We start from the raw sequence: 26,587 nt of genomic DNA, 5'->3' as shown, positions 1-26,587 counted from the left end.
AGATAATTTAATACCTGTGGAAGTGGTTCTGTTTTTAAGCTTTTCAGCTTTCTGTTCAAGCAATCTGTGACTAAATAAATGCCATGAAATGTGCCCTGTCTTTAAACACTAGCTCTTCTTTGATTGAACACTAGCCGTACATTGGCAATATTTGGATGCCCTGTCTTTAAAAGATGACAACCAACTTGCATCAGTCAGAAAAGCCATATATAGCAGCTCAAGAATTGAGAATTGCCAGTTTTCTATCAAGTATCAACTCTGTAAATTCTTTGATTCTGTGATTTACTGGAAAGTATTGCTACGTTTTACTGCATAAACAAATTATATAAGGAGGGTCGTTAGATAAATCTGCTAAAAAAATATGTATTCCTGTGTAAGATTCTTCTATGCTCTCTTTTGCTGTGGTATTGTTGCTAAGTTTCATCTAAGGGTTCCAGATATCAAGATTTAATTGTCTGATTAAATTGCAGGAACAACCAGATAGTGGCTTTTGCAGCAATACTATCTAGTGCTGTTTCCCAATATCTGTGTTTAGATAATTTAATACATATCGAAGTGGTTCTGTTTTCAAGCTTTTCAGCGTTCTGTTCAAGCAATCTGGGACTGAATAAATGCCATGAAATGTGTCCTAGGTCATATTTGTTAGATGGGCACTAACACTTAGCTCTTCTATGATTGAGCAATGTTGTTAAATGATTCGGTCAGTGTTGGGAACAAGTTAACCTTTCCTTAATGCTGTCTCATTTTCTTCAATAAAAGGGGACACATGAATTTTGCCTATATAATAGGGCCTTCTTTCCAACATCTGAGGTATTCACTTGATCAATAGAGATATAATGTTCATAAAAGTGCATGAATGTATAAAAGTAATAGCTAGAAACTATCACAGCATTCAAAAAGAAACCGGCACATGAAGTGTTTGATGTTTCATACAGTTTCAAATTGCAAGTTATTATGTTACATTAGAGGTTGTTATTATGTTACATTAGAAGTTTCTGTTTGACTTTGTTTTTTTATTTGGTGCTGTATATGAACAACCTGAAACCTATAGGTTATAAGATCTACTCACCAATCAATAGTGCTCCTTGGATGATGTATTTCATTGTCATATCGTTTTCTGGATTTTTTTTTGTTTTCTCATTTGTTTATATTAAGCCTTCTTTATGCTACAGAGCTTATCTGGAACAACTTAGAATAATTAACAGAAATAGAAGTGGTTTCAGAAATTTAAATGTCATTACTGCTGTTTTATCATTTTATCACATTGTCATTAACAATTTCCCTGAATGATTTCTCATTGCTATATATTTTGTGAGTTTATTACATTTGTGTTACCCGTTGTCTATGTTTTTTTCTACTCAACAGGCATATATGTATGGATTTTTCAACAACAAACGCATTGTTCTTTATGACACGTTGATTCAGCAGGTTTGCTCTGATTTGATGTTTAATGTTTGTTTAATTACAAAATTGGTGCACTTTTACTGCTGCCAATATCCTTTGGTGTGACTAAGAAATGATCAAAAGACCATGTACATAATACTGTTTCCAAAAGGAGCTACATGGTAACCATTGAGAAATGACTAAGGATTTGTAGTGTAAACAGGTGTCTATATGTTCTTGAATGTAGTGAGTTATATGCCTTTTTTAAGGATACATTTGTCTTCATGGGTGTACTGGAATAAACAGTGTTCCTTTATAATGAACACGGGACAAACTTCAATTTGCTCCTTTGATAACGTAAGCCACTGCAAAGTTTGTCTGGATTGCTTACCGCAACTGAACAAATTCTAAAGCCTTTTGTTTTTTAGGTCTGGGATTACTTTGCCCACATCTTAGCTTAGAACATATAAGCTTCATTTGCACATACATCCCACCCACTGTCCACATATTTTTCTAAATGTTTTTTCCTCCCTTTGTTAGGCATGTACTAACACATCAATACTGTATCAGAACATATAACTTTTCTGTATCAGAACTGTTCAAACTAAACATCACATTGTTACATTGTTTGTCAAGAACTTATAAGTGCTCATTATCTTAGTTTTGTGCTATGCTGCTGTATACAAGAATTTATTCAAATTTGTTTATCATGAAAATCCTGCGACGTTCTTTTGTCTTCTGAACATGTTGATTTTGAGAAGCTTCTGAAGATAAGTATTTGTTGACATTATTGGTAAAACCATTGTTTGTTTCCTGTGTGAAAGGTTAAGTGGAAACACTTAAATGTCATGACATTTTTTCAGTAGTTTGATTAGAAGTACACAAACACTTGGCATCTTTTGACCTCTTAGTGAATTCCACTTTGCTGTTGAAATTATTTCTTGATGTGTCAACTTCATTTACCATGCCTTGTGTTTACTAGGAACCGTTAGATTTGTAGGCTCCTTTCTTTATCCAACTTTCAAAGGGTATGTTTTTTCACAGTGATCAAAGCACTAGGCGTCAAAAGGTGCCACGGTCCCAAAACGCTCGAGGCACTCTGAAATATTAAAATATAATTATTTAAATAAAAATATGATATTAAATTAAAAATATACTGTTAACGGTATATTACTTAAAGTTATAGGGGGAGAAAAAAATTCTCTAAAATATTAAAATGTAAAAAATATATAATATAATTAAAAATATAATTATTTAAATAAAAAATATGATATTAAATTAAAATTATACTGTAATAGTATATTACTTAAAGTTAGAGAGGGGGGGGGGGGGGGAATGTTAATGGTAATAGAGGGTGAAAGTAGCAGTGGCGGAGGATTAGTTTAAGATAGTTGCGGCAGCGCTGTGAACGACAGTGGTGGAAGTTGTGGACAGCAACAACGACAACGAGGGAAGCTGCAGATAGCAGCAGTGGTAACGACAGAAGCTATGGACAGCAGCAGCGACAACGGCGGAAGCTGCAGATGGTAGTAGCGGCAGTGACGGAAGCTCCAGAGGGCGTCCGTCTGTCGCGGAGGAACCTGCGGTCCTCTCCCTCGATGGTGGAAGGAAGTGACAGTATAAGGAAGCTACGAGGGTCGTTAGACTCGTCCGTCGACAACAGAGGAAGGCTTGGTCTGGTACGTTTGCGGCGGAGGTAATGGCAGAAAGCATCGATGGTGGAGGCATAAGTAGCGCTAGGGTTCCTCGAGGTCGTACGAGTGTGAAGCGTGGATTTTTAGGTAAGAAACTACGAATCGAATCAGACTAAAATCGGTTTGGTTCGCTTAATTGAACCGGGTGCTCGCCTGAAGCGCCTAGTGCCTGGGTTCGGGCAAGCGCCCAGGCAATGCCTCATTGAAGTGTGCCACCTGGTCCACACACGAGGTGCTTGGGCCTCGTCTTGCCTCGCCTCGCCCGAGCGCTTAGGCGAGCTCCTGAGTGCCTATTTAAATCATTACTTTCCCATATTTGTTGTTATTAATCTGAGCCCAAAATGACGTTGGCTATGCCCTAAAAAAGGAGTATTTACAAGATGAGGGTCGATTTTGACTCATGTACTAGTCCAAGCCTAGCTAAGAAATGACGTGGGATTGATTAGATTGAAGATCTAGGTACGACAATGTCCCACTTAAATTCCCAACAACCTAGTTAGATTGGATTGTAGCTCATGTTCTAGTTAAAGCTTACCTAAGAACTTATATGAGACCAGCCATATTAGAGATTAGGTATTACTATCTCTCCGACTTAAATTCTTGATATCCTTGTCAAGTTAGACACGTTATAGAAAGTCTAAGACTCTGCAGGTAATACAGGGTCTAGAGTAAGATTCGCCTTATTGATGTACCAATTGGTCGATGGTACGATACGTTTCGCTCCATGCTAACATATCGTGTGTTAGTACGGCGGGGCATACTAACGGTATGGAAAAATGATCGAAAATAACTCTAAAAATTCATAAAAGAAGAAAACAATTAGATTAGGGTTTTTAGGTTAGAAATAAATATAAATTTAGTATAATTTTAGCAAAAATAATCTAAATTAGGAAATAATAGTTGCACATATTTCTTTTTGAGCTTTGAGGAGTAGCTTTTTGGTATGCCTTGAACTATCCATTCGTTACTATTGAATTATCTACAGAGAAATGATTTGAATTGTTAGATTATTTGTCAAACAACTTGAACTTTAAGATTCAAATGAATCAAGTAATCGATTGATGGATATACCTGGTTTTACCACAAAAAAGAAAAGAACGACAAGACTCCACGGGTGGTGGATTGGGATTCTCGATTCTATGTATCTGTATTTCAATTTGATATGTTTGTTGGACCCATCTTGAAATTAATCCCAGGACATAGTATACTGATACATCGTATGCTATTGGTGCATCAATGTGGTGATGGTCGTAGTTTGATTGTCATGAACCACATGTGTTCGAGGCATCTCCTGAGGCAAGTACAATTGTGGCATGTATCTGTGCAGAGCATGGAGAATGTCGGAATTATGCTTTCGTCACTGATCTGTTGCTTCGTATCATAAGATCGATCATCGTACTACTGTTCGAAAAAGAATAACCAACTATCATTGCTACTAGGAGAAGAATTACTAACTATCACATCCAGCTCCACGGTTTGAATCTTGGGTGGCTGCGTAAAAGACTACTTCTCGATCCATGCACCACCCTTAAATTATGTAGACGGGACTATCGACTCCCGATCATCGTCGCCATTGTTGGTTGAGGAACTACTGTCCATGTCGCTGTCATGTCTTTGGACCGAGCGGGTTGCTAAATGCGATTAAGAAGTTATAAATATACCTTTGAATAGATAGTTCTTCCTCTAACTTATGTATTAATTCACCCTAATTAGCCTCCCAAGCTTGATCTAATCCATAAATCGTAGCTTAAATAAGTTTTAAGAGTGCAAATGTGAGAATGAGAGAAATAAGTGAGTGAGAAAGAGATTGAGAGAGTGAAAGGGGGTGAAAGAGGAGAAGGAAAGGGTTAAAAAACCCTTTCAAATGGAGCTAACCATTGGAAAGGGTCAAATTTGAGCCATTTGTCGGTAACGGTTGAAATTTGATTGTTATCAATTGGTATAAGTCGGTAATGGTTGGATTTCGACTGTTACCGAACGGTATAGGCTTGTATCGGGCAATACAAAGCCTTTTAGTATATACCATATGGTGCAGGGTGGTCTGTGTACCTATCCCCTAATAGATTGGTATGTATCGCTCGTATCGAGCAGTATATTATTATTATGGTACGATGAACCCTCTGGAGATTCTATAACCCACCATGCAACTTTGTCATATTAGAGATTCACCAAAATCCACAATGGCCCCTAATGTGTTATGTATCACGAGTGGTTGTTATTTTGATACCACATTTGATACATCTTGAGCCCGAAATCACATAACTATACCCTAAAAAAGGAGAACACACATTGGGGGTCGGTTGGTTGTAACTCATACACTAGAAAAGCATTGCCCATAGCAGATGCAGGAGTAATCAGATTGGGGACTGAGGTATTATACTTTCATTCAAATCTTGGCCTCATGTTGACCCAAAGCAGTTAGCCGTTGCTTTGAATTGTATGGTTTGTGTTCCCAGTTAGTTGGAAACCTTATTTTGTAGTAATGTTGCAGAGTGCTACAATTAATTTAACAGTTATTCTCTCTGCTATGTATAAGTTGTATCTGAACCTCACTTTCTTTTTGATGCATGGCTACATATATTTCTTTATTGATGAGTTGATAGTGTGAAATGCCGAGTCTCATCATCTCTGGTACATCTACAGTGCAAAAATGAGGAGGAAGTAGTTGCAGTTATTGCCCATGAACTTGGACATTGGAAACTGAATCACACAATGTATTCTTTCATTGCTATTCAGGTACTCTAGATTTACTCTTTTTAATATTTTTGCTGTATCTTTTCTCTTTGTACTGCCAAAAAGATTATGGATTTCTTGATCATGATTTTAGCATTGACTTAATTGGTTGTGTTGTCCTGATTCACTAAGTTTTTTTCTTCTGTCAATTGATGCAACTATAGCAGAATGAGAGAGATGCTTATGGCTAATATAATTTGTGTCAAATTGGAAGGTGATAAGTCAGATTTAGTTGTTTGACACCTAGGGGTTTGGGAATTAACTTGGGTCTAACTTTCGAGGTTGTCACAGGTTGGCTGTTGGGTAGGCCTGATCATGGTTCCGGAATCATCGGTTTAGGTCCCATTGAAAATGGAACTTGAACCATAATGGTTCTAGGCAATTCTAGTTTCGATTGAGGAATCGTTATTTTTTAATTTTAATTTTGTTTCCATTAATGTTTAATTCTTAATTTTTAATTTTCATCAAAGCGCACGTAGTTTTGTATACATAAATTAAGTAGCCTCTTATCTCATTCATGTTCCAATTGTTCCTTCGTTTGATATATCAAATTCTTCCTTTGCTCCGGTTTGGTCCAATCATCAACACATGTTTGGGCCTCAATGGATTCGACAGTTATACTCGAATGAGTTTCGTCCAAGATACATCCTAGCACTAAAAGCTTGTTCTCTATTGACATGAGAGTTGCTAAAATTTGTTTAGCAAAAATTGATAGAATTGGAAAATCTAAAACTGTACATCTATCACCAAACTCAAAAGAAGTGATTAGATAAATATCAAGCTCGAAGTTAGAGTATCTCAATCCCTTGTATCTTTTGCCTTTGCAATAATAATTGTTGCCCTTTACTAGTTCTACCACACTCACCAACTTGATCCATAGATTGAGAAGGTTGGGGTAATTTGTCTATTATAAATGACCGTCATGTAAGTCAATGACCATTTTTCTAATTTGGTTCATTTTTTCACTCTATCAATATTTAAATATAAACAATTATAGTAAGTGCCTAAATAATCATGCAAATAATCTAATCCACAATGTGGATAAGACAAAGCAACAAACTAAATAGTCTTCATTGCTTTGATAGTCAACTTCAACTCATTATGATTTATATATTTTTCCTAAACACCAATAACATTAATACATTCAGTTATAATTAAACAACTTGTAGGATAATAAACATTAGATAAAGCAAGGTTCGCCGTACCGTACCGTACTGGCGTTTCGACCCAGGCTCGGTACCGGTACGGTACGGTATACCGCTCGGTACACCCAGGTGTACCGAGCGGTACACTCACGTGTACCGATCACTGTACACTGCTACAGTGTTACTGTACACTGCTACAGTGTCGGTACGGTACGGAGCGGTCCGCGTACCGCTGGCCTGTCGGACCGGTACGTACCGCCCGTACCGGGCGGTACAGTCCGGTACGGCAAACCTTGAGATAAAGTATAACTAACATTATTAAAAACATTGAAAACATCTAAAACTTTTTTTTTACGAACATTTCAATGATGAGGATATCAAAGTTCACTTGCCTCTCATGTTTACAACAAAAATACATAATAATTATTTATATTCAAAATTCTCATTAAGCAATTCATATGTTGTATTCCATCGGACCTGGAAATCTTTGGGTCTTTTGACATTTAATTTGCAAAATCTTGCCCATTCTTTCATTACTTGTGGATGTATTCAAAAAATGAAATTGCTTAGCTTGATAGGGCCAAGAAAAATATCAAGAGATTTAAGATATTTTTATAGACAAATTTAAAACAGGACATGCACATCTAACATAAAAAGAATACCATCAAAAGCCGTTGACAAACCTTCCAACTCAAGAGTAGATGCAGCATATTTGAAGTATTTGATGATGCATTATAAAAAAAAGAATTTTAAAATAAAATTATAGTTTTCCAAAATAATTTTTATCATTCTATAAATATTTTTGACAGTATGTCTTTCATAAAAAACTCTAAAGACAATCACTCTCTTTTGTATGGTCTAATCACTGTCATTCTAATATTTAATACTTATATAAAAAATGCATTTGCCAATGATCATTCCAAATATCACTACAAATAACATGCCCATCAAAAGATTGAAATAAAATTTTAAATTTTTTAATAAAACTTGTGAATAGTGCATCTGAGAGTGCTCATAGGAATATGTTTTGCAACAAGATTTAAATGATTTTGATAATAATTTACAAAATCTAATTTTTCATCAAAGCTGATAGAGGGGTGTTCAACAAAAATAAATCTTGCTAATTTCTCTTTATTTTTTTTAGTAGTAAAATGAAATATTTTAGAAGGGTTAGAGGTTGCATCCTTACAAATTTGACTTTGGGTTTTGTCAAAACTCACATTAAGTAGGATGCTTTTTCTCAATATGCTTTTTAAATGCCACTAACCTACCACTTTCTTTAAATTTAAAATTATGGATGTAATTGTTGTAAATAACCTGAAATGAGTTATTGAAATTTCTTATCTTCTTAAACTTCACCTTGAAGAAATCTATCTTGATTTTTTTTTGTTGTATATTCTTCCTCTAAAGTAAAATGTTGACTTTCTTTGGTTGGCACTAGTGTTTTTCAAAATGCTAGGTGCCAAGGTCCCAAAACACCCGAGGCGTTAGGCACTTACCCAAGCGAAACAAGGTGTTCTAGAATATTAAAATAGAAAAAATATATATTATGATTGATAAATATGCTTATAAAATAAAATCTCATCTAATATTTCTTATGGAAGCTAATTTAAATTCTTTATAGATTAGAGGGAACTGTTGGTGCAAGGTCAACTAATTTTAATTTTATCAAATTGGTAGTTTATTGATATTGTTTTAACTAGTAAAATTATAAAAATCGTATAAGACAAAATAAACTTGCCGGTTGGGGGCAAGTTTGCGGCTTCCTGTAGACAATGGTGTCGGGGGTAGAGGAAGCTTCCGATGTGTTTGTTGACGACGGAGGAAGCTTCATACCTGTCCCTCGATGGCGGAGGGAGCTGCACATGAAGGCAGCGGTGGTAGAGGAAGCTTTGGATGATAATAGTGGTGGCGGGGGAAGTTGCGGATGCGTTCTTTGGCGACAGAGGAAGCTTCAGACTTGTCCCTCGATGGTGAAGGGAGTTGTGCATGATAGTAGCAACGACAGAGGAAGCTTCAGACCTATTTGTTGGCGGTGGAGGAAGCTTCGAATTTGTCTGTTGGTGGTGGAGGGAGCTATGCATGACGGTAGCGGCGACGGACTAGAGGTGGGTTAGGCGGCGAGAATCTAGGGTTTCATTAGGTCGGGGCTGCTGGAGGGGGGTTTGGGTTTAGTTGGTTCGATTGACCTAACCAAGTTATTGTTCAATTGTTCAATCGAACCAGAGGTCACATTCTGGTTCGATTCATTGGCAATCAAATGGGCGCTCACTTGAGGTGACTGACGCCTAGGCTCAGGCGAGCCCCCAAGTGGTACTTCAGTGAAGCGTGTCATCGGGATACTGTACGAGGTGCTCGAGCCTTGCCTCGCCTCGCCTTGCTCAAGCGCCTAGGCGCCTATTAAAAACATTGGTTGTACAATCAAAAATTTCCTCCATATACATGCTTGTTGAAATTAGAGATATTCAACTTACACTTGTTTTGGAAAGTTTTATGTAAAATTAGTTAATACAAGTAGAGAAGAATTAAGAATAGAAGTAGGGAATTAAGAGTGGGAGTACAAAATTAAGGGGAACAAGGAATTAATATTGTAATTAGAGAGAAATAGGGAGATTGAGAGGATTCGAGGTGATTTGTTATGGAGAAGAATGAAATGAAGGGAGGTATTTATACATTTTTTATTGTGTTTTCTTTCCTAAAATATCCTTTTAATTAGTCGTTATTTAGTTGTTGGAAAGGGCAAAATTATCTTTTTCATAAATTCAAAATTTGGCCATTGTTTTTTTTCACAATGGTTATTTGGCGAATGTCTTGTTTTCTATCGATTCAGTTTCTGATCTGGAACCTTCCAGTTCTAGTGTTTGCTCCTTAAGTTTCGGTTTAGAATCGTAGAACCATTGATTGGTTTTGGTTCCGTTTTTGAACCGAACCATGGTCATCGCTAGTGTTGAGAAGACGAAGGATTCGATAAAGATCCTATAAAAACTATGTCGAGGATATGCCCAACAAAGACTCCTTCGATGCCTAAGTAGCTAATTTCGGAGGATTCGAGAGAAAACAAGTATTTTCATAGATAGGATCAAGGATGCACATGGGTCTTTTATAGTGTGTCAGGGCGACTATTGAATCAGAGTGGAGATTAACTCCATGAATAGTTACATGAGATATTTGAGTTATTTGATCATCATTGAGCTGAGAATTCATGCGTCAAATCGTCATGCTGTCATTCTGATCTAGTAGACCTTGTTGGCATCGAGCCATCGTCTCCATTGGTACCAAGTAATTATCTCAATAAGATAATGATTTAGCCATCGTGCCTGTTAGGCAAGTATACATATGAGTATGACGTGACATTGGATTGCTTGTGTTGAGGCCCAAAATCTTCTACCCCCATTGTATTTAGGCACATGGAGGGGGGTGTTTGTGGGCTATCGGTCCACCTTATTCATTGCGCGTTTGGATGTTTTGACTTTGATCACGATATTGTCGAATGATGCTATGGCTAGATTTGTTTGCATTATGGTTTGAGGACATTCCATGGTTGGATATGACTACGTCATTGTCAAGGGATGCTTTATGGTCATATTTGGCCGTATTGTCATTAAGGGATGTTTTATTGTCAGATTCGGTTGTGTCCTCATTGAGGGATACTTTATGGTTAGATTTAACCTTGTCATCATCGAGGGATGCATTATGGTCGGCTTTGATCGCATCATTATCGAGGGATGCATTATAGTCAGATTCGATTGCATTATCGTCGAGGCTCCTCATGGCTGAATTCGATCATGTCGTGTATTTTCTCATTTCGTTGTCACGTGAGCCGTAAGATTTTGTCGCTTTGGGTTTCGGCTTGAGTAATTGGTGCTGTGGTGGTTCAACTCCATATGTGCAATTTATCGTTGTTGCTTTAGTTTTTTACATACATGTTACTATGATTATAATGTCTGATTCGATTTGATTACAATTCGTGATGATTACCTGATAATCAACTATTGTGGGGCCAATTGAGGAGCTCCACGTCGGTACTTAACCAATGTGTCTGGATCCGAGGAGATCATAATCCTAGTGGATCAATTTCGCTGGGCTAATCTACTACCGCAACTAGTTGTCTGGTTGAATCACTAGGCAATCAAAGGGTCCAATGGTGGAGCTCAAGGGTCAACTCCTTCCCAATATATGGGAATCGCTCAACCTTTGTTCACTTTATATTGTCTTCTGAACTATGACATTCAGACCATCATGAAGTAGGAACTGATTGTGATTGCCACTTTCACATTTATCCCAAGTTTCCTTGAAATAAGTATCATCTTTGCAAAGCTTTCTTAGGATTTCAAACCCCATAACCTTTAATTGCAATTGAATAAGGAGCATTTTCTTCTTAAAGCATCAACAACAATATTTTTTAACAACAGACTTGTGCTTGATAGTAAAATTATAGGCTTGTAAAAACTCTTCCCATGTAGCATTTTGTCTGTTGAGTTTCGGTTGGCTATTAAGATATTTCAAAGCTTTATGATGAAAGTAAAGCATAAATGGTTTTGGAAGTAGCTAATGATTTCGTTAATTTAAAGCTTAATAAGTTGTATAGAATATGTTACATCCCGGATTTTTTTTTTTAAGATCACATCTTTCCACACATTCAGAGCCAAGTAGATGAACATCATATTATTCATAATTTATAAACATTTACTATAATTTATTATTCGTCAAATCACAAGTGAAAAAGTAAACATAGTGATGCTAACTCGATGAATCATCCAAGTGGCTCTACCTAACGGTAGAGGAAGGTTCGCTCTCCATTGGAATCCGATTTAGTACTAGTGGGAGGCTATTATGAAAATCAAGAACAAAGAAAATTCAGTAACACTGAGTAGGAACCCCAAAAGTTAACTCAAAATGAATACATGATCAAAAATCAATCATCCCATTGGCTTATATCAAATACCCGAAGGAGCACTTCCACAACAGCGGATAGAGAGGCTTTAATCCTATGGGATGAGTTTGTATTCTCCTAACATCGGATTGAGGCAAACTCATATCGCACTCTCAATAGCGGATAGAGGAATCGTCCAACTGCCACGTCTGACGACCCGCTAATCCTCGAAGGGAATCGCTCTACCTGCCGTCGGTAGGGAAATAACATAATTTCACACTAGTCATGTCTATATCGGGATGAAATAACACATTTAAAACATCTTTTTCAAATGTCATCAATATCGAGTAATATAAATTAGCCCTCAATTGACTTGAACCCTAGTTTAATCGATCCCATTTAAACTCAATTTATTAGAACCTAACTGAACTGATCTCTGATCCTCATTTAACTAGTCTAGAACCACCTTAGACTAGTATAATTTGGCCTAGATTATGTTCAATTTAGGTTAAATCGATTTGAATAAGTCAAACAAATTCGAAATCACCCTGAATTAATTTAGACTAATCAAGTCTGGTTTAGTTCAATCAACGTTTGGGCTTAAATCCAACAATTACATAATATTGGACTAGGCTAGGCCAACTCATATACTGGTCATGTGCATTGCATATAATTGTGCATGCACCACAGTAGGTTGGGCCAACCTCGGCCCATGGACTGGTCATATGTATCGCTCATGACTGCCCATGTTGGGTTGGGATGGGTTAGCCTACGGGCTAGGGCCTAACCCGTGGGTTAGGCCTGGTCAACGGGTTGGGCCTAGTCTGTTGATTGGACCTAGCCAATGGGTTGTGGCCTGACCTATGGGTTGAGCCTAGTTTGCGGGCTGTTTTAACCCTATGCCTATCTAATTTCATCAATATTGAATTATGACAATATATATTCATTAATAATAATATATTAAAACATAACAACAGATTAAAGAATTTATTGAAAGATAAACTTCAAGGAAATGACAATTCTTAATTTAATACGAATTAGAAATCATATTTTCACTACCTATTATATGAATAATTTCAACATGATCTAAGCAAGCAATAATATTCTAAATTTTAAAAGGGATAAAAATTTTCAGATAATATATTATAATCTAACAATAAAAATTTAAATAATTAAAGGATTAAGAAATATATTTTTTGAATTACTCATAGTGTATTTTAATCCAGATAAGATTAAAAGGTAAATTGCAATGCGAGAAAATAATATTCCTAATCCAAATATGAAAAATCAAATATCATGTATTTAATACATAAAACATATATAATTCCAGTGTATTTAAATCTTAAGAAACCTTTAAAGAAGATTGAAGAATCCCTTAAAAACTTCAGATAATATATCCTAATCCAACAATAAGTTTTCTGACATTAAAAAAATTGATAAATATTTTCAAACTATAAAAATTTTAACATTTAAGGAATCAAAATAAAAACTTTTGTTTTCAAGAAAGGTAGGGAAACCTACCTCTCGTCGGCAGTATGTAACTCCTCATTCCTTCTGCTGTTGGGCTCGGCTAGGTGAGAAACGAGGGAGAGAAATCTCTCCTCTTAAATAGGAGGAGGTGAGCCTCTATTAAAAGAAATTTATCTTAATTTTCATATTTATTTAATGTGAATTATTTCTATTTAATATACTAACAAATTTGATATCATCTTATTTGGAATACTTAATAGTCATTTTCTAATTCGCAATGACAAACAAGAAAACAAGATTAATATTTTCTAAATTACAATGGTAAGTAAGAAAATAAAAATTAATTCCTAAGTTAAATATTTGATTTGATTACAGAATACTTATTAGAAGTAGAGTAATTCTTGTAAGAGTCAGTTAACTTTTCACTAAAGAGCACAATTGGTTTACCTTCTTAATTAAGAACAACAACAATTCACATTCAATTTCAAAAACTGTCGAACTTTAGGAGTGTTTGGATAAGAGCTTTAGTTACCTTGCTTTTCATAATCTTAAAGCTCTTTTGAGCATCATTTGTCCATTTGAAATCATCTCCTTTCAGGCATTCAATGATTGAAGCTACAATAGAACTAAATCCTTTTATAAATTGATGATAAAAAGTGGCAAGACCATGAATGCCCCAAATGTCATGTAGTGTCTTTGTTGTAAGCTGATTCAAGATAACTTCCATTTTGCTAGGATTCATTTTGATTTCATCTTTAGATACAATATAACAAAAAATTAAGTCTATCAGTGAAAAATCTGCATTTCTTCAAATTACCAAATAACTTTTGTTCTCGTAAAGTATTAAAAATCTTACGAAGTTGTTGTAGATGTTGCTTCTCATTATTGCATCAGAGTATGCGATAACAAATTTTCTAGTAAGAAGTCTAAACATATGATTCACGAGGTAAATGTCTTAAGAGCATTAGAGAGACCAAAAGGCATTATCATCTATTCATAGAGACCATCCCTTGTTTTGAATGTTGCTTTCTATTCATATCCAGGTCTTATATGGATTTTATGATAACAATGCGAAGATCAATCTCAAAGAATATATGGTGCATTTGGGAACATACTTGAAATATGCATCGAGGGTCCAATGCGCATAAATGTGAAGTGTGGTTGGTAATTTTTTTTCAAATCGTATTTGGCTTGGATGTTGCATTGCAAATTCACAAATGCTGATGTTGCTTCTGGGTAGCATTAGCATTTTAGCATTTGTAGGAGGCTAACGTAATCTTTGAAATTTCCAAAGTACCCTATGACATTATCTAAGATCACAAGATTATCAACATGATTTAGTGAAAAGCCAACATGATCTATGTCCTTTTTAAGTTAAAATTTTATTTATTTATTTCCAAAGGTTATTTTACATTCATTATATGATTATATTTTTTATTTATTATATACCTAGGCCATATGTAATTTTTTGCAAGATTACATACATGCATTTAATTATTTTATTTATATAATTACTAATTTAAATGAAAAATATGTATTCACTTTTGAGTAAATATAAAAAATATTAGAAGGGTAAATTTGTCATATAAATTTAATGAACTTTTGAAATATATACCAAACAATACTTATTTCAATGTATATTTAAAATATAATTTTCATCTATCGTTTACCAAATACTCAAAGCATTCTACAATTGCACATTTACTCAAGCCCCTTTCTCCAAATACACATTAAAGATGCAAATGTGTTCCCAAACACAATCATAGTTGCCCAATGAAGTTAGTCAAGAAGATCATCAAGACGAGGAATAGAAAAGCTATAGTCAATAGTAATCTTATGTACAACTTTGCTATCCACATGTACATTGTGATCCATCTTTTTCATTTTTTTGGATAGAGAGCTGGTACAACATAAGAGCTTAAACTTTCTCTTATCAAATCCTTAGGTTAAAAGTTCATCCACTTATCTTTATAGCTCTTTATGCTGCTTCATACGCATTCTGTAGGTTGTTTTGGTTGGTAAAACAACACCACTTATTCTATAAGCTGCATTAATTTATAACAACATTAGGTACAAGATCAATGCAGTGTTAAATGTCTCTTACAAGTGGAAGACTATGTGGAATCTCCTCGAGTACAACATCATGAAATTCTTTTAGGAGATGCTTCATCATGAGAGGGGGATCTCCACTATCCTCATTCTCCTTCAAAACAATAAGTGAATAGTGCATACCAACGTTCACCATACAACAATGTACTGTTCGGTATGGACGGTACATACCGGTCCGATAGGGGATCGGTACCAGTGGTACATTGGTATGCCCTCGTGTATTGTGTGTCGTGACACTCAGTATGGCTCGATAAAGCTTGGTTCGTATCGTATCAACAGCTGGTCGGTGCACTAGTTCGGACTGGTAACACGAACCATGGCGCATACATTTTATTGCTTATCTCGACCTTCCTTTTGAGCCTAGAAAGAGTTAGATATTGTTCTCCTTCCCTTGGAGGGTTTAGAGGTAATTTTCAGTTTAGAATAACCCAAAGTAATCTTAACACCATCCTTGGTGAAAGCATAAGTATTTTTAAAATCATCATGAAAAGTTCTTATTGGATTGCCAAGGATGCCCAAGAAATAGGCGACAAGCATCGATAGGAATAACATCACACCATACTTCATCTTTATATTTGTTTCCAATTGAAAATTAGACAAGATCACATATTTTAACCTTGATTCCGTTATCTTTTAGGAGCCATGAAAGATTGTAATGTTGAGGATGCTTCTCGCTCTTCAAGTTTAATTTGTTTACCATCTCAGTTGATACTACATTTTCGAAGCTGCCACCATCAATTATCACATCACAAACTTTCCCATGAGAAGCGCATTTGGTGTGAAAAATATTCTTTCAAAGCCATTGATGTTCTATTTCTTCATGAACAATATTTAAGCTTCTTTGAATCACATGAGATTGTCCATGATCAACATAGGTAATTTCTTCAATTTGTTGGTGTAGTATCTGGATTGGTATGAGTTTTCTCATCCATTGTATTGTAATTCCTCAGTTAGAGTGAATTTTGTGATTAGGACATTCCGAAGCCATCCATGACATTTGAAACATTAACGAAAACTCTCACCAAAAGAACTTGAGGGGTGCTTGAAATTAGCCCCACCATCATCCTTTGAGATCGCCTTTGATGTAGATTTAATAGTTGGGATAGACTTTGAAGTAGAGACATCTCCTCGAGTGGATATGCCATCACAAGCTATATATTGAAATCCACTCCATCGAGCTTCTTTTAATTGTTTCTCGACCTTGAAAGCAATTTACAAACATCATTATAGCTCAAATAAGGTTGTAGTTGGACAACATTATGAATCTCGAGCCTTAGACCACCAAAGTATCTTGCAGTAGTTTGCTCCTTTGGTTTATTATAACTCTAATTCTGTTGTGTACTCTTCCATTGAAAGTTTCTTTTGTCTAAAGTTACGAAATGGAGAAAAACATCTTGACTGTTGTTGTGAGGAAGATATTTCTTCTCAAGTTCCCTCTTCATTTTCTTCCATGTTAAGATCCTTCTTCTACCTTCACGTTCTGTTCTTCTTTTATGATTTTCCGACTACAAAGAGGTATGTTTCTTCAATTTCATGATGACAAGCATGACTTTGTTGGGTCAGAACATCTTTAAAATAAGAAAACTCTTTCAACGGTATTAACCCAATCAAGAAACTCATATTGTTGCATTCGTCCTTCAAACTCTAAAAATCTACTTTAAATTGAAGTCACGATCAAATTCATGATTTCTTTATACATGAGAAGGAATGCAATCATCTCTAAGGTTGATTTTGATGAAATGGATTAACATATACTTGTCTTCCAACTTTAGAAATATGCTTTGGATCATTATATCAAAATGGCTCATATTGATCCAAACGTTGTCGGAGTAGTTGTATATGCCTCCTGAACTCATTGTGATTTTAATGTGTGGATGATCTCTTTCACGAGCAACATGTTCTTCGGCATTAAGTGCATGTTGACGATGACCAGCCTTGATAACCTTTACTTTGATACCAATTTGAAGTTGGTATGGATGAGTTAGAGAGAAAAATAAGTGGAATAGATCGAAGGATAAACTAGTTTTCACCACCCATGTAAAATACTCAAGGGATACAAATATCACCATCCAAGGAGTCTAGCTAGGGACATAAGACTTGGGGACTCACCACTACGAGGAATCCACCAAAGAGATACATCGTTGTATGAGAAGGACCAGACCTTTCAAGAAACAAGACTTGTATTCAAAAGACCCTATGCCTCAAGGCTTACAAGCATGAGGCATATACAGTGATAGGCTTGGAGTCCTCCAAGATTGAAGAGATGCCTGAAGATTGAGTGTTCAATAATTGAGAAAAGATTGCTCCTCACAACTACCATCAAGATGGTTCAAGTTCGAGAGAGTAGGGTCCTCTTGAGTCCCTCATAATCTTTTAGCATGATTGTGTTGTGATGTCATGTATTAGGATGACGCCAATTTGATAAGTTAGATTATGGTTGTCCTAACCCTCCTTTTGATGCCAATTTGATAAGTTAGATTATGGTTGTTCTGACCCTCCTTTTGACGCCAATTTGATAAGTTAGATTATGGTTGTCCAACACATGGGGTTCAAATCCATCTCGGCTCCGACTTCCGAGCTTGTAACATGTTGGGTGTCGAGAAGATGAGGTATCGGGCAAAAGACTACAAAAGCTATGTTGAGGGCGTGGTCGACAAAGGCCCTTTGATGTGTAAGGTAGTTGGGCATTTCAGAGGATCTTGAAGATAGAGAGGAGATTATATTAGATAGGGTCAAGGAATTTACAGTGTGTTAGGGCATTCATTGAATCAAAGTGGGGACTAACTCCATCAGTCACATGAGGTATCCCATCATTGAGTCAAGAAGTCGTGCACTGAATCATTGGATGTTACAGGTATGTAATGATCGCACTGGCACTAGGACCTGCCAGCTGCCATTTCGGTTGAGTAGATCATCCTCAAGTCGTCGTCCCCATTGATATTGAGCAAGTTGATATCGAGTAATCATCCCTATTGGATGATGACTCAGTCAGCATGGATGGGTATGACATGGCATCAAATTGCCTACGTGTCAAAGCCCCTATATCTGAAGGAACACAAATAACTCCAAATTGTCCTTGTAGTAGAATTTGGAATTCTTGTGTCATTTCCCCATATTTTTCCTAGATTTGTGTGGGCATTTGAGTGTGCAGTGTGGATAATTGGCAAACACATTATTATTTCATTCAGTGCAATAATAAGGAATGTACTAGGTTTTAAATTTATCATTCATCACATGTATGTGTTTGAGCTGTGTAAGGATCCTAATATAGTTTCTTAATTATTCATGACATTCTGATATGTTTTTTGCATCTTTTCTAAAGCTTACTCTTGATTACCATACTGCATGGTTTTTCACTGAATTCTTTGTGCTTAATTTTATGGTAATTTCTTTAGTAATAACGTCTTCACTTGTATCTCTAACTTATTTCGTTTCAACTTTTCTTTTTTCTTGTCTACATTGGAGTTTAAACTTGGCTGTAGTGGAAGGTTTTGTCGGTGACATTTTAGTCAGAATTTGGTTCTATCAGTTGATATACATGTCGTGTAATGCTTCCTATGTAAGATTGTAACCACAAAATACTGTGCATGATATCCACATAAGGGAAATTCGTCTTTAGAAATCTCATTTACTCTTGAGTTCCTGCTTATACTTAATATTTGTTCATAAGTTATTTTGCACTTAACGCCAGGACAATTATATTATCATTCCATGAGCATGACCTTATACAAGTGTTCTCACAATTGCTGTGTGCAAGATCAGAAGGCACAAATAAATTTTACAATTTGGCAATTATTTTTTTATATTGGGGACTTTATATTTGGTCTGTTTTCAAAATTTCATTATTGAAGAACATAATACATGAATCCTGGTTTACTATTTTCTTGTTTTTTTCTACATGTTTCTCTTGGTACCTTTTTCTTCTTATGAAGAGACAAAAGCACCTACTCAAAATAAATCACCTTTTGCAATCATGATTGAATAGACATCTAATGTCTAAGATCAATTGTTTTGTTCAGATTCTCACATTTTTGCAATTTGGAGGATACACACTAGTGAGGAACTCAAAGGATCTCTTTGAAAGTTTTGGCTTTGATAGTCAACCAATACTTATTGGTCTCATTATATTTCAGGTAATCTTGTGTTGCATGTTTCTTTTGCAATGTAGTTAATGAAGTTGTATTTCCTGTTTGGTCATCTTAACTTTGCATAATAAGAATAATTTATGGTGACCTCATATTCATAGACTCCAATCTACTTAATTTGTATAGTAACTTCTTAGTTTAGTATACAACTCTGTTGGAAAGTTGAATATTACTGTTGTAGTTTTGTGTGTTTTACTTCATATTTCAGAAAATATATGATTCTCATGCTTAATAATAGAAAGTGGGATAGTAAATTTGGCAGCTCCCTCTTAGTGTAATTGTCTTTATATTGTGTTAAAAGAAGATTCGCTTAGTGTATAAGGTTTCTAGTACGGGCTTTGGATAGGATTATTGTATATAGTCCTACTTTTGCAAGAAAATAAGTTATTTCTATCTCAAACCCTAGTCACCCAAGTCATAATGGAGCAATCTAACTATGGCATCAAGGCTCGCATTGTATATTTTTTGTAATTTGTCTAGTTAAATTGAAAAATCAGATACTTGTCTAGTGTCAAGATTTGCCTTCTATACTGCTCTGGTGAGTGGGAGACAAATGGTATGGTTTAGTAAGAAGTACATATTTTAGCCAGAGATCTGTGGTACGTTTTGGTAGGAAAAGAAAAGGTTCATAGATATGCAAAAGTGGCTGAAAATGAAGGATTCCTGTGTAGTAGTTTAACTTTGAAACAAATGTTTGGTTGAATCAGTTGACATAGAAGAGCATGATTAGTTGTAGGAGACCAGTGACTTCAATAGGCGCTCGGGCACTCGCCTAGGCGCTCGAGCGAGGCGAGGTGAGGCCCGAGTGCCTCACTTCATTTCCAGGCGGCGCACTTCAAAGAGGCACTGCCTGGGCGCTCGCCCGAGCCCAGGCGTTGGGCGCTTCGGGCGAGCGCCCGGGTTAAACTAGGCGACTGAACCAGCGTTTTAGGTCTGGTTCGGTCTCTGGTGCTTTAGTTGGTTCAATCGAACCAACTAAATCACCGATATCAGCCTTCCTCTCACGACTTCCCAACCCTAACCCTACTCGTAGCTGTCGCTCCCGCTGCCACTGTTGCCACTCGCCGTTGTCGCTGTCGCTGTCGCTGTCACCGCTCCTGCTCTCGTTGCTCACTGTTACCGCTATCGTTGCTCGCTACCACTATCGTCGCTCCCGCTGTCGCTGTCGCCGTCGCCGTCGTTGCTCGCCGCTGCCGCTGTCACTGCCACTATCACCGCTCATCGCTCTCGCTCCCGCTCCCGTTGCTCGCTGCTGTCGCTGCCATTGTCGCCGCTCCCGCTGCTGCTTCTCGCTGCTACTGTCGTCGCTTGCCTCTCTCGCTCTCGCTCTCGCTGCCGTTACTCGCTGCTACCTCTTCTCACATCGACTCAATAGTATACTGTTAACAATATATTAACCGTATACTGTTAATTGTATACTAGTAACAATATTTTTTTTATTAGATTAATAATATATTATTTTGATTTTAATACTGCTAATTTTTATTTATTTGAAATTATTGTTATTGTTTTGAATTTTGAGATTTTTTGTTAATGTGATATTGTGATTTTGTAAGATTTTTTAATTTAATATCATAATTTATTTAAATAATTATATTTATTAATTATATTATATATTTTTATATTTTAGCGCTTCGCTTCGCTCGGGCGAGCGCCTAGGGCGTTTTTGGACCTTAGCATCTTTTGGCGCCTAGTGCTTTTTAAATCACTGTAAGAGACAACAAGTGAGAGAAAAATATTTGTTTATGAACATGATAATCATCAGAGAGGACAAGGAGAAAGGACTTGATCTAACATATGTTTCCTATTAACCTTTCATGATGCAATGGCATTGGTACCATTTATGTTATAGCTTATGTAGATTTTCATTTTCTCACTTTAGTTATTAGAAAAGTCAGTTAACAGACTCTTTTATTGCTAATTTATCATTTCTTTGTTACTATGGGTCTATATAGCAAGCATCATGTCGGATGTTTCTATGATATATAAAATGTTTGGCTAATTTCTGGAGTCTTATTACAGCATACTGTTATACCCCTCCAGCACCTTGTGAATTTTGGTCTCAATCTTGTAAGCCGGGCATTTGAATTCCAGGTACCTTAGATCTTGTCAAAATCATTTTTTCATGTTAGTTTTTGCAATTGATGTTTTCATATTCAACAGTCTCACTTAAGAATTGGCTACTTTTCATTATATATTTTGGTGCCACCTTATACTTTAAGCTATGTAATTAATATGTTTTTTAGGCTGATGCTTTTGCTAAGAAACTGGGCTATGCCAAAGCTCTTCGAGCAGGCCTCATCAAGTTGCAAGTAAGTTGCAGGCTTTTTTTTTTCCATTTTATGTTGTTTGTTGTTTAATGTTCACCTAGTCTCTCATGTTTTAGTTTTTTGTTAAATTACTTCATGTCAAACACTACTTTTTATCTGTCCAAATGGGCAAACCATAATTGTGAGATTGATTTTGGTTATCAATTGTAACATTTGGGAGTCTCATGGTTAAATTTAATGTTTTGACCTCACAAGGTGAACTGTGTTGAGCAATATCTCAGATTATAGATACTTTGCCTCATGTTTGAAGGAAACATGTCTTTGCTTTTTTATTCTTCTTTTTTTTCCCTCAAATTTTAATAATTTTTTAATGTCTCATGTACTGAAATTGTACTATTTTGCATGAAAAGATATGGGAGTTTCTGCTGGAAAAATAAATAAAATTTTCTCTGGTGAAAATCTAGTTTTTTCCCAGTCTTATATGAGGTTTAATTGCAGCAATTTCAACAAAAGGTCAACTAAATAGTGGTTGAATGAAGAATGAGTGATTGAGTTGAGTTTGTGTGGCAGTGCCTAGTTTGGAGTTCTGCAAAATCCTCGTGGAGCCTCCCATGTAGAGTCCTGCACCATAATGTCTTATTAATCTTTATGCTTGTGGGGCTTGCTCAATTTTTTGTGGGAAACAATACCAAACGGGTAGACCCTGCCGGTTTGTTAGTAATTTGCTATGTTCAATTGGTTTTTTTCAATTTCTACTAAAAAAAATAGCACATTGGTCAGTAGGGAGTCTGGATCCAGTAGATGATTTGAATTATTCAAGTTGATGAACCTTCTGAAGTAATAAATAAATCAGGACATTCAAAGCCCATTTCCTAATTGATTAAGTGATCAAAAAGTAAACTGTGTAAATTTGTTTCTATTGAACTCATTCTTTTAACCACTTGGTGAAAGGGTGGACAGTTTAAAACTGTTTTCAAAATTTTATTTTCAATGTGGTTATTTTAGAGGATGTAGATCAAGATCGGTGGATTATTGTTTTTTCAGGTCCTGCAATTAGTGTTACATAGACACAACACGACACGACACAGATACAGCGACATTATTTAAAAAAAAAAAGTCTATTAACATGAGTTTTATAATATTTATAATATTTATATTTAAATTTTATAGACTCAATAATGTGAATAAATAAATATTATCACACAAGTTTAAATAATTAAAATCATCTAAATCTAAGTATCTAAAATAAAGTTTATGTACATCAAATAATATTTAATAATTTAATCAGAATAAACTGGGAAGTAGCAGAATCTTGTTATATTACTCAAATTGTTGTAACAATTTAATCATAAGCAGTAAAAAATCTCAGATTTTAAAAAATAAAAGATTAAAAAAGTTTAATAATATGTGATGTAGGGGTGAGTGGTGTGGTGTGTGGTGAGCAAAATAAAAGATGTAATGAGAGGTGATGAAGTCAAAGAGCTTGAGAAAGACAAGTGGTAGCAATGAGAATGTTAACTTATCTTCCAACCATGACTTGATTAGTTTGAGCAATGATTTAATAAATCTAGACAAGAAAGTGCAAAATAACTAAGGAAAACAAGGGGGTTTAGAAGGCTCACTTTGGGTGAAAGAGCTGAAAACGATGCCAAGAGCTAGTCCTAATCTAGATACAATCAAGGGGCTGGATCTATCCTATTTCTCGAGTTAATACATCGCTTAAGCTTTGAGGGTAGGGAACATTCCTCCCGTAAACAGCCCTTAACACAACTGTAAAGGATCTAATGCTCTTGGCCTGGGACGGTGCAATGATGAACGAGAAAATGGCGCGGTAGAAGAAGTGGCATGTAGGGTGGTGGTTGTCGATGGGGATTGTGTTGATGGCAATTGGTGGCTGATGTTGTTGCTCCTTTTGGTGGTAGTAGTGATGCTATGATAGTGATGGTGCTGTTGTGATGGTTGAAGAGGCGAAGAAGGGTGGTGGGGAGGAAGGAAAGGGAAAGAATAGATAGGGTAAGGCCTCTCACCTTTTAGGAATCTCTCCTCACTTTGAGCATCACACCTAAGGTTCTTAGTAGCTACAAGCTCTTAGCTCTTCATTCATTCATTTATTTTAAAATGTGAGGTTTACAATGCTTTTATAAGCATGAATGTCCTTTTGATGAGTGCCACATGCCTTCTCCTAGAAAAGTGGTGGTAGGGATTCATAGGATGGAGACAAGTATCCATAGGAGAGATTCCTCTCACCTTGAGGAATCTCGCCTTAGGTGTCTCATCTAAGGTTCTTGGTAGCTACAAGCTCTTAGCTCTTCATTCATTCATTTATCCCAAAATGTGGGGTTTATAATACTTTTATAAGGATGAATGTCCCTTTGATGAGTGCCACATGTCTCCTAAAAGAGTTGTGGGTAAAGATCCATAGGATGGGGACAAGTATCTACCCTTGCTTGAACGTCACATATCCCCTTTCTAGAAGAGGGGGTTAGGGATTCATAAGATGGAGAAATGTGTCCACTCCAAGATCCTCTATTATGTGTACCTTAAAACATGTACTTTAAGATGGGGACAAGTGTCCACCCTTGCATGAACATCCATACAAGCTGAAGCCCAAAGCCCAATACAAATATATCGGATGCCTAAATCCTACTATAATCTAATAAGAAAATAAAATATGTATAGGATGAGCTCTCCATGGGCACTTAGGCCTATGTGACTCCGATGTCGCTATCTGGAGCTCTTTGCATCCTCTTGGACCACCGTAATGATGTGGTGGTGCTTTGATCCCCATCAATATGTTAATAATTTAATCAAAAGTAGTAAAAAAACTTGGATTAAAAAAATAAAAATAAAAAAATAGATTAATAATATGTTAACAATTTAATCAGAAGCAATAAAAAGACCTAGACTAAAATAAAATAAAATAGGTTAATAATATGTTATTAATTGAAATAAGTGTTTTTTAGCGGTAAAAAATCTAGACATAGTAATTTACCTTACAATGATTAAGGAAGCATTGCCACTGAAGAAGAAAATTTGCATGACGATGTGCAATGGCAACACATGACGGTTGAGGAAGAAGCTTCACGTGATGGTAGAGCACAATGATCGAGGAAGAAGCTTCATGCGATGGTGGAGCTGTCGAGTCACAGGTGGGGCGCTCAGGGCCGAGGGCCCGATAACATGATGGCCACCGAGTCACAAGTGGGGTGCTCGGGGCAGGTGAGGATGTTTTGCTAGGGCGCAAGCTTCGTTGGACCTCTATGGTGGACTAGGGGTGTTCAGGGCAGGGAAGAGGCTTCGCTTCATCGAGGAAGAAGGGTTCACTATGTTGTGAAACCTTTGATTCACTCGAGAGTTAAGAGTAAAGGTGGTCGGTGGGTGGTGGTGATCTAGGGGGTGCTTGGGGCGGGGGGCAAAGCCCACCTCTTCTGCAAGTAGGGTGGGGGTGAAGGCTTTACTGGTGAAGAAGGAAGCCGAGGTGTATGAAGGATTCGGTCAAGGCAGGATACAAGTGGTATTTAACGTTGATGAGGAAGAAATATCTATATCTAGGAGGGAGAAAGATTCCGAAGGTTTCACGATGCCTCCGCGAGCGCTGAGAAATCTCGAGTCTAACATGTGAACACCATGTCCAACTGAATTAAAACAATTAAAAAAAACAAGGCTAGACATGTTCGGTTGTGTCAGTGATGAATCCGTGTCCAGCACGTGACGGACACGGATATGCCACCCAAATCACCTTGTCCGTGCTTCCTAATCTTGACCTGACAGCTTTTATGGTTGAAGAAAGCTGAATTCATAGGAAGACCAAGTAATAGATAGAGTCTGCTGAAGGATCAGCAGTGATGTAATATTCTTTTTGCTATTAGTGCTATCTCAGTGAATGGAGGGATTGCGGCATCATAATCACTGGATATTTTCCACTTTATTTTGCTAGATTAGGCATGAATATCAATATAGTTTGTGATATATTATTCTTGTTTTTATATTTACTTTTGCTTTCAGGAGGAGAACCTCTCTGCTATGAACACTGATCCATGGTATTCGGCTTACCACTACTCCCACCCTCCGCTGGTTGAAAGACTTTCTGCTATTGAAGAAGCTGACAGTAAGAAGGAGAACTAATGCTGATGGTTTGTGATGTGTCTTACTGAGCATGAAGTTTTTGCCTTGCCTGTCATCTGGCTCCATCGGCTTACAATTATACGTAATGAACATGATCATCCTTCTCCGGAAGATTTTGGTCCAAAACTAGTCATCACATGATAGCTTATCTAAAATATTGTTTCGGACATTTCCCACACGGGAAAAGTGGTACTTCTTATATGAAACTGCAATATTTATGTTTTTATTCGAGATTCAAGATAAGTTTGCAAAATATCAGGAACATGAAATAAAATCGGTGTATTATGTTGTGTTGCCAGGATCCTGTCTGGCGGTACGGACACTACCCATTCATTCATTTATAAGAATTACGAAATCTAAGTCCGTAGATAACATGATCAGTTTTCTTATTCCAACACAGCAGCAGTAAGCTGTTCAACGTAGTATTCAGAAAGGCTCCTATTGTCCTGCAGTTCCAAGTGATGCGGTGTTGATTACAAGTTTGTCCTAGAGGAAGCGTACGTCGCTAACCCTATCTCCATCTCTCATTGGTCTGAATCCATAAGTCGTGTGATTCGCTTACCAAATTTTTTACATATTTTTGACAATTTATTTTCAGTCTTAGGAAATTGTGTTCAAATTTTTTGCATCCACCTTTTTT

General features: G+C 36.4%; 1 protein-coding gene across 2 annotated transcripts in view; it reads left to right on the top strand.

The window, feature by feature from the left end:
* Positions 1-26,173, top strand: part of LOC135634740 (CAAX prenyl protease 1 homolog) — a 30,589-nt gene extending 4,416 nt beyond the window's left edge. The window contains exons 9-14 of one of the 2 annotated variants that reach the window (XM_065145289.1): positions 1,366-1,428; positions 5,721-5,813; positions 19,427-19,540; positions 21,575-21,646; positions 21,799-21,864; positions 25,828-26,173. In XM_065145289.1, the coding sequence (XP_065001361.1) occupies positions 1,366-1,428; positions 5,721-5,813; positions 19,427-19,540; positions 21,575-21,646; positions 21,799-21,864; positions 25,828-25,947 (528 nt within the window). In that variant the 3' untranslated portion in view covers positions 25,948-26,173. The remainder of the gene's footprint in view (positions 1-1,365; positions 1,429-5,720; positions 5,814-19,426; positions 19,541-21,574; positions 21,647-21,798; positions 21,865-25,827) is intronic. The other variant, XM_065145290.1, reaches the window with a different exon arrangement.
* Positions 26,174-26,587: the final 414 nt, after the last annotated feature.

Source organism: Musa acuminata, chromosome BXJ3-4 (genome assembly GCF_036884655.1).
Source record: "Musa acuminata AAA Group cultivar baxijiao chromosome BXJ3-4, Cavendish_Baxijiao_AAA, whole genome shotgun sequence".
Lineage (NCBI taxonomy): Eukaryota > Viridiplantae > Streptophyta > Magnoliopsida > Zingiberales > Musaceae > Musa > Musa acuminata.
Note: the sequence above shows the minus strand (reverse complement) of the source record. Positions and strands in the feature narration are given on the sequence as shown.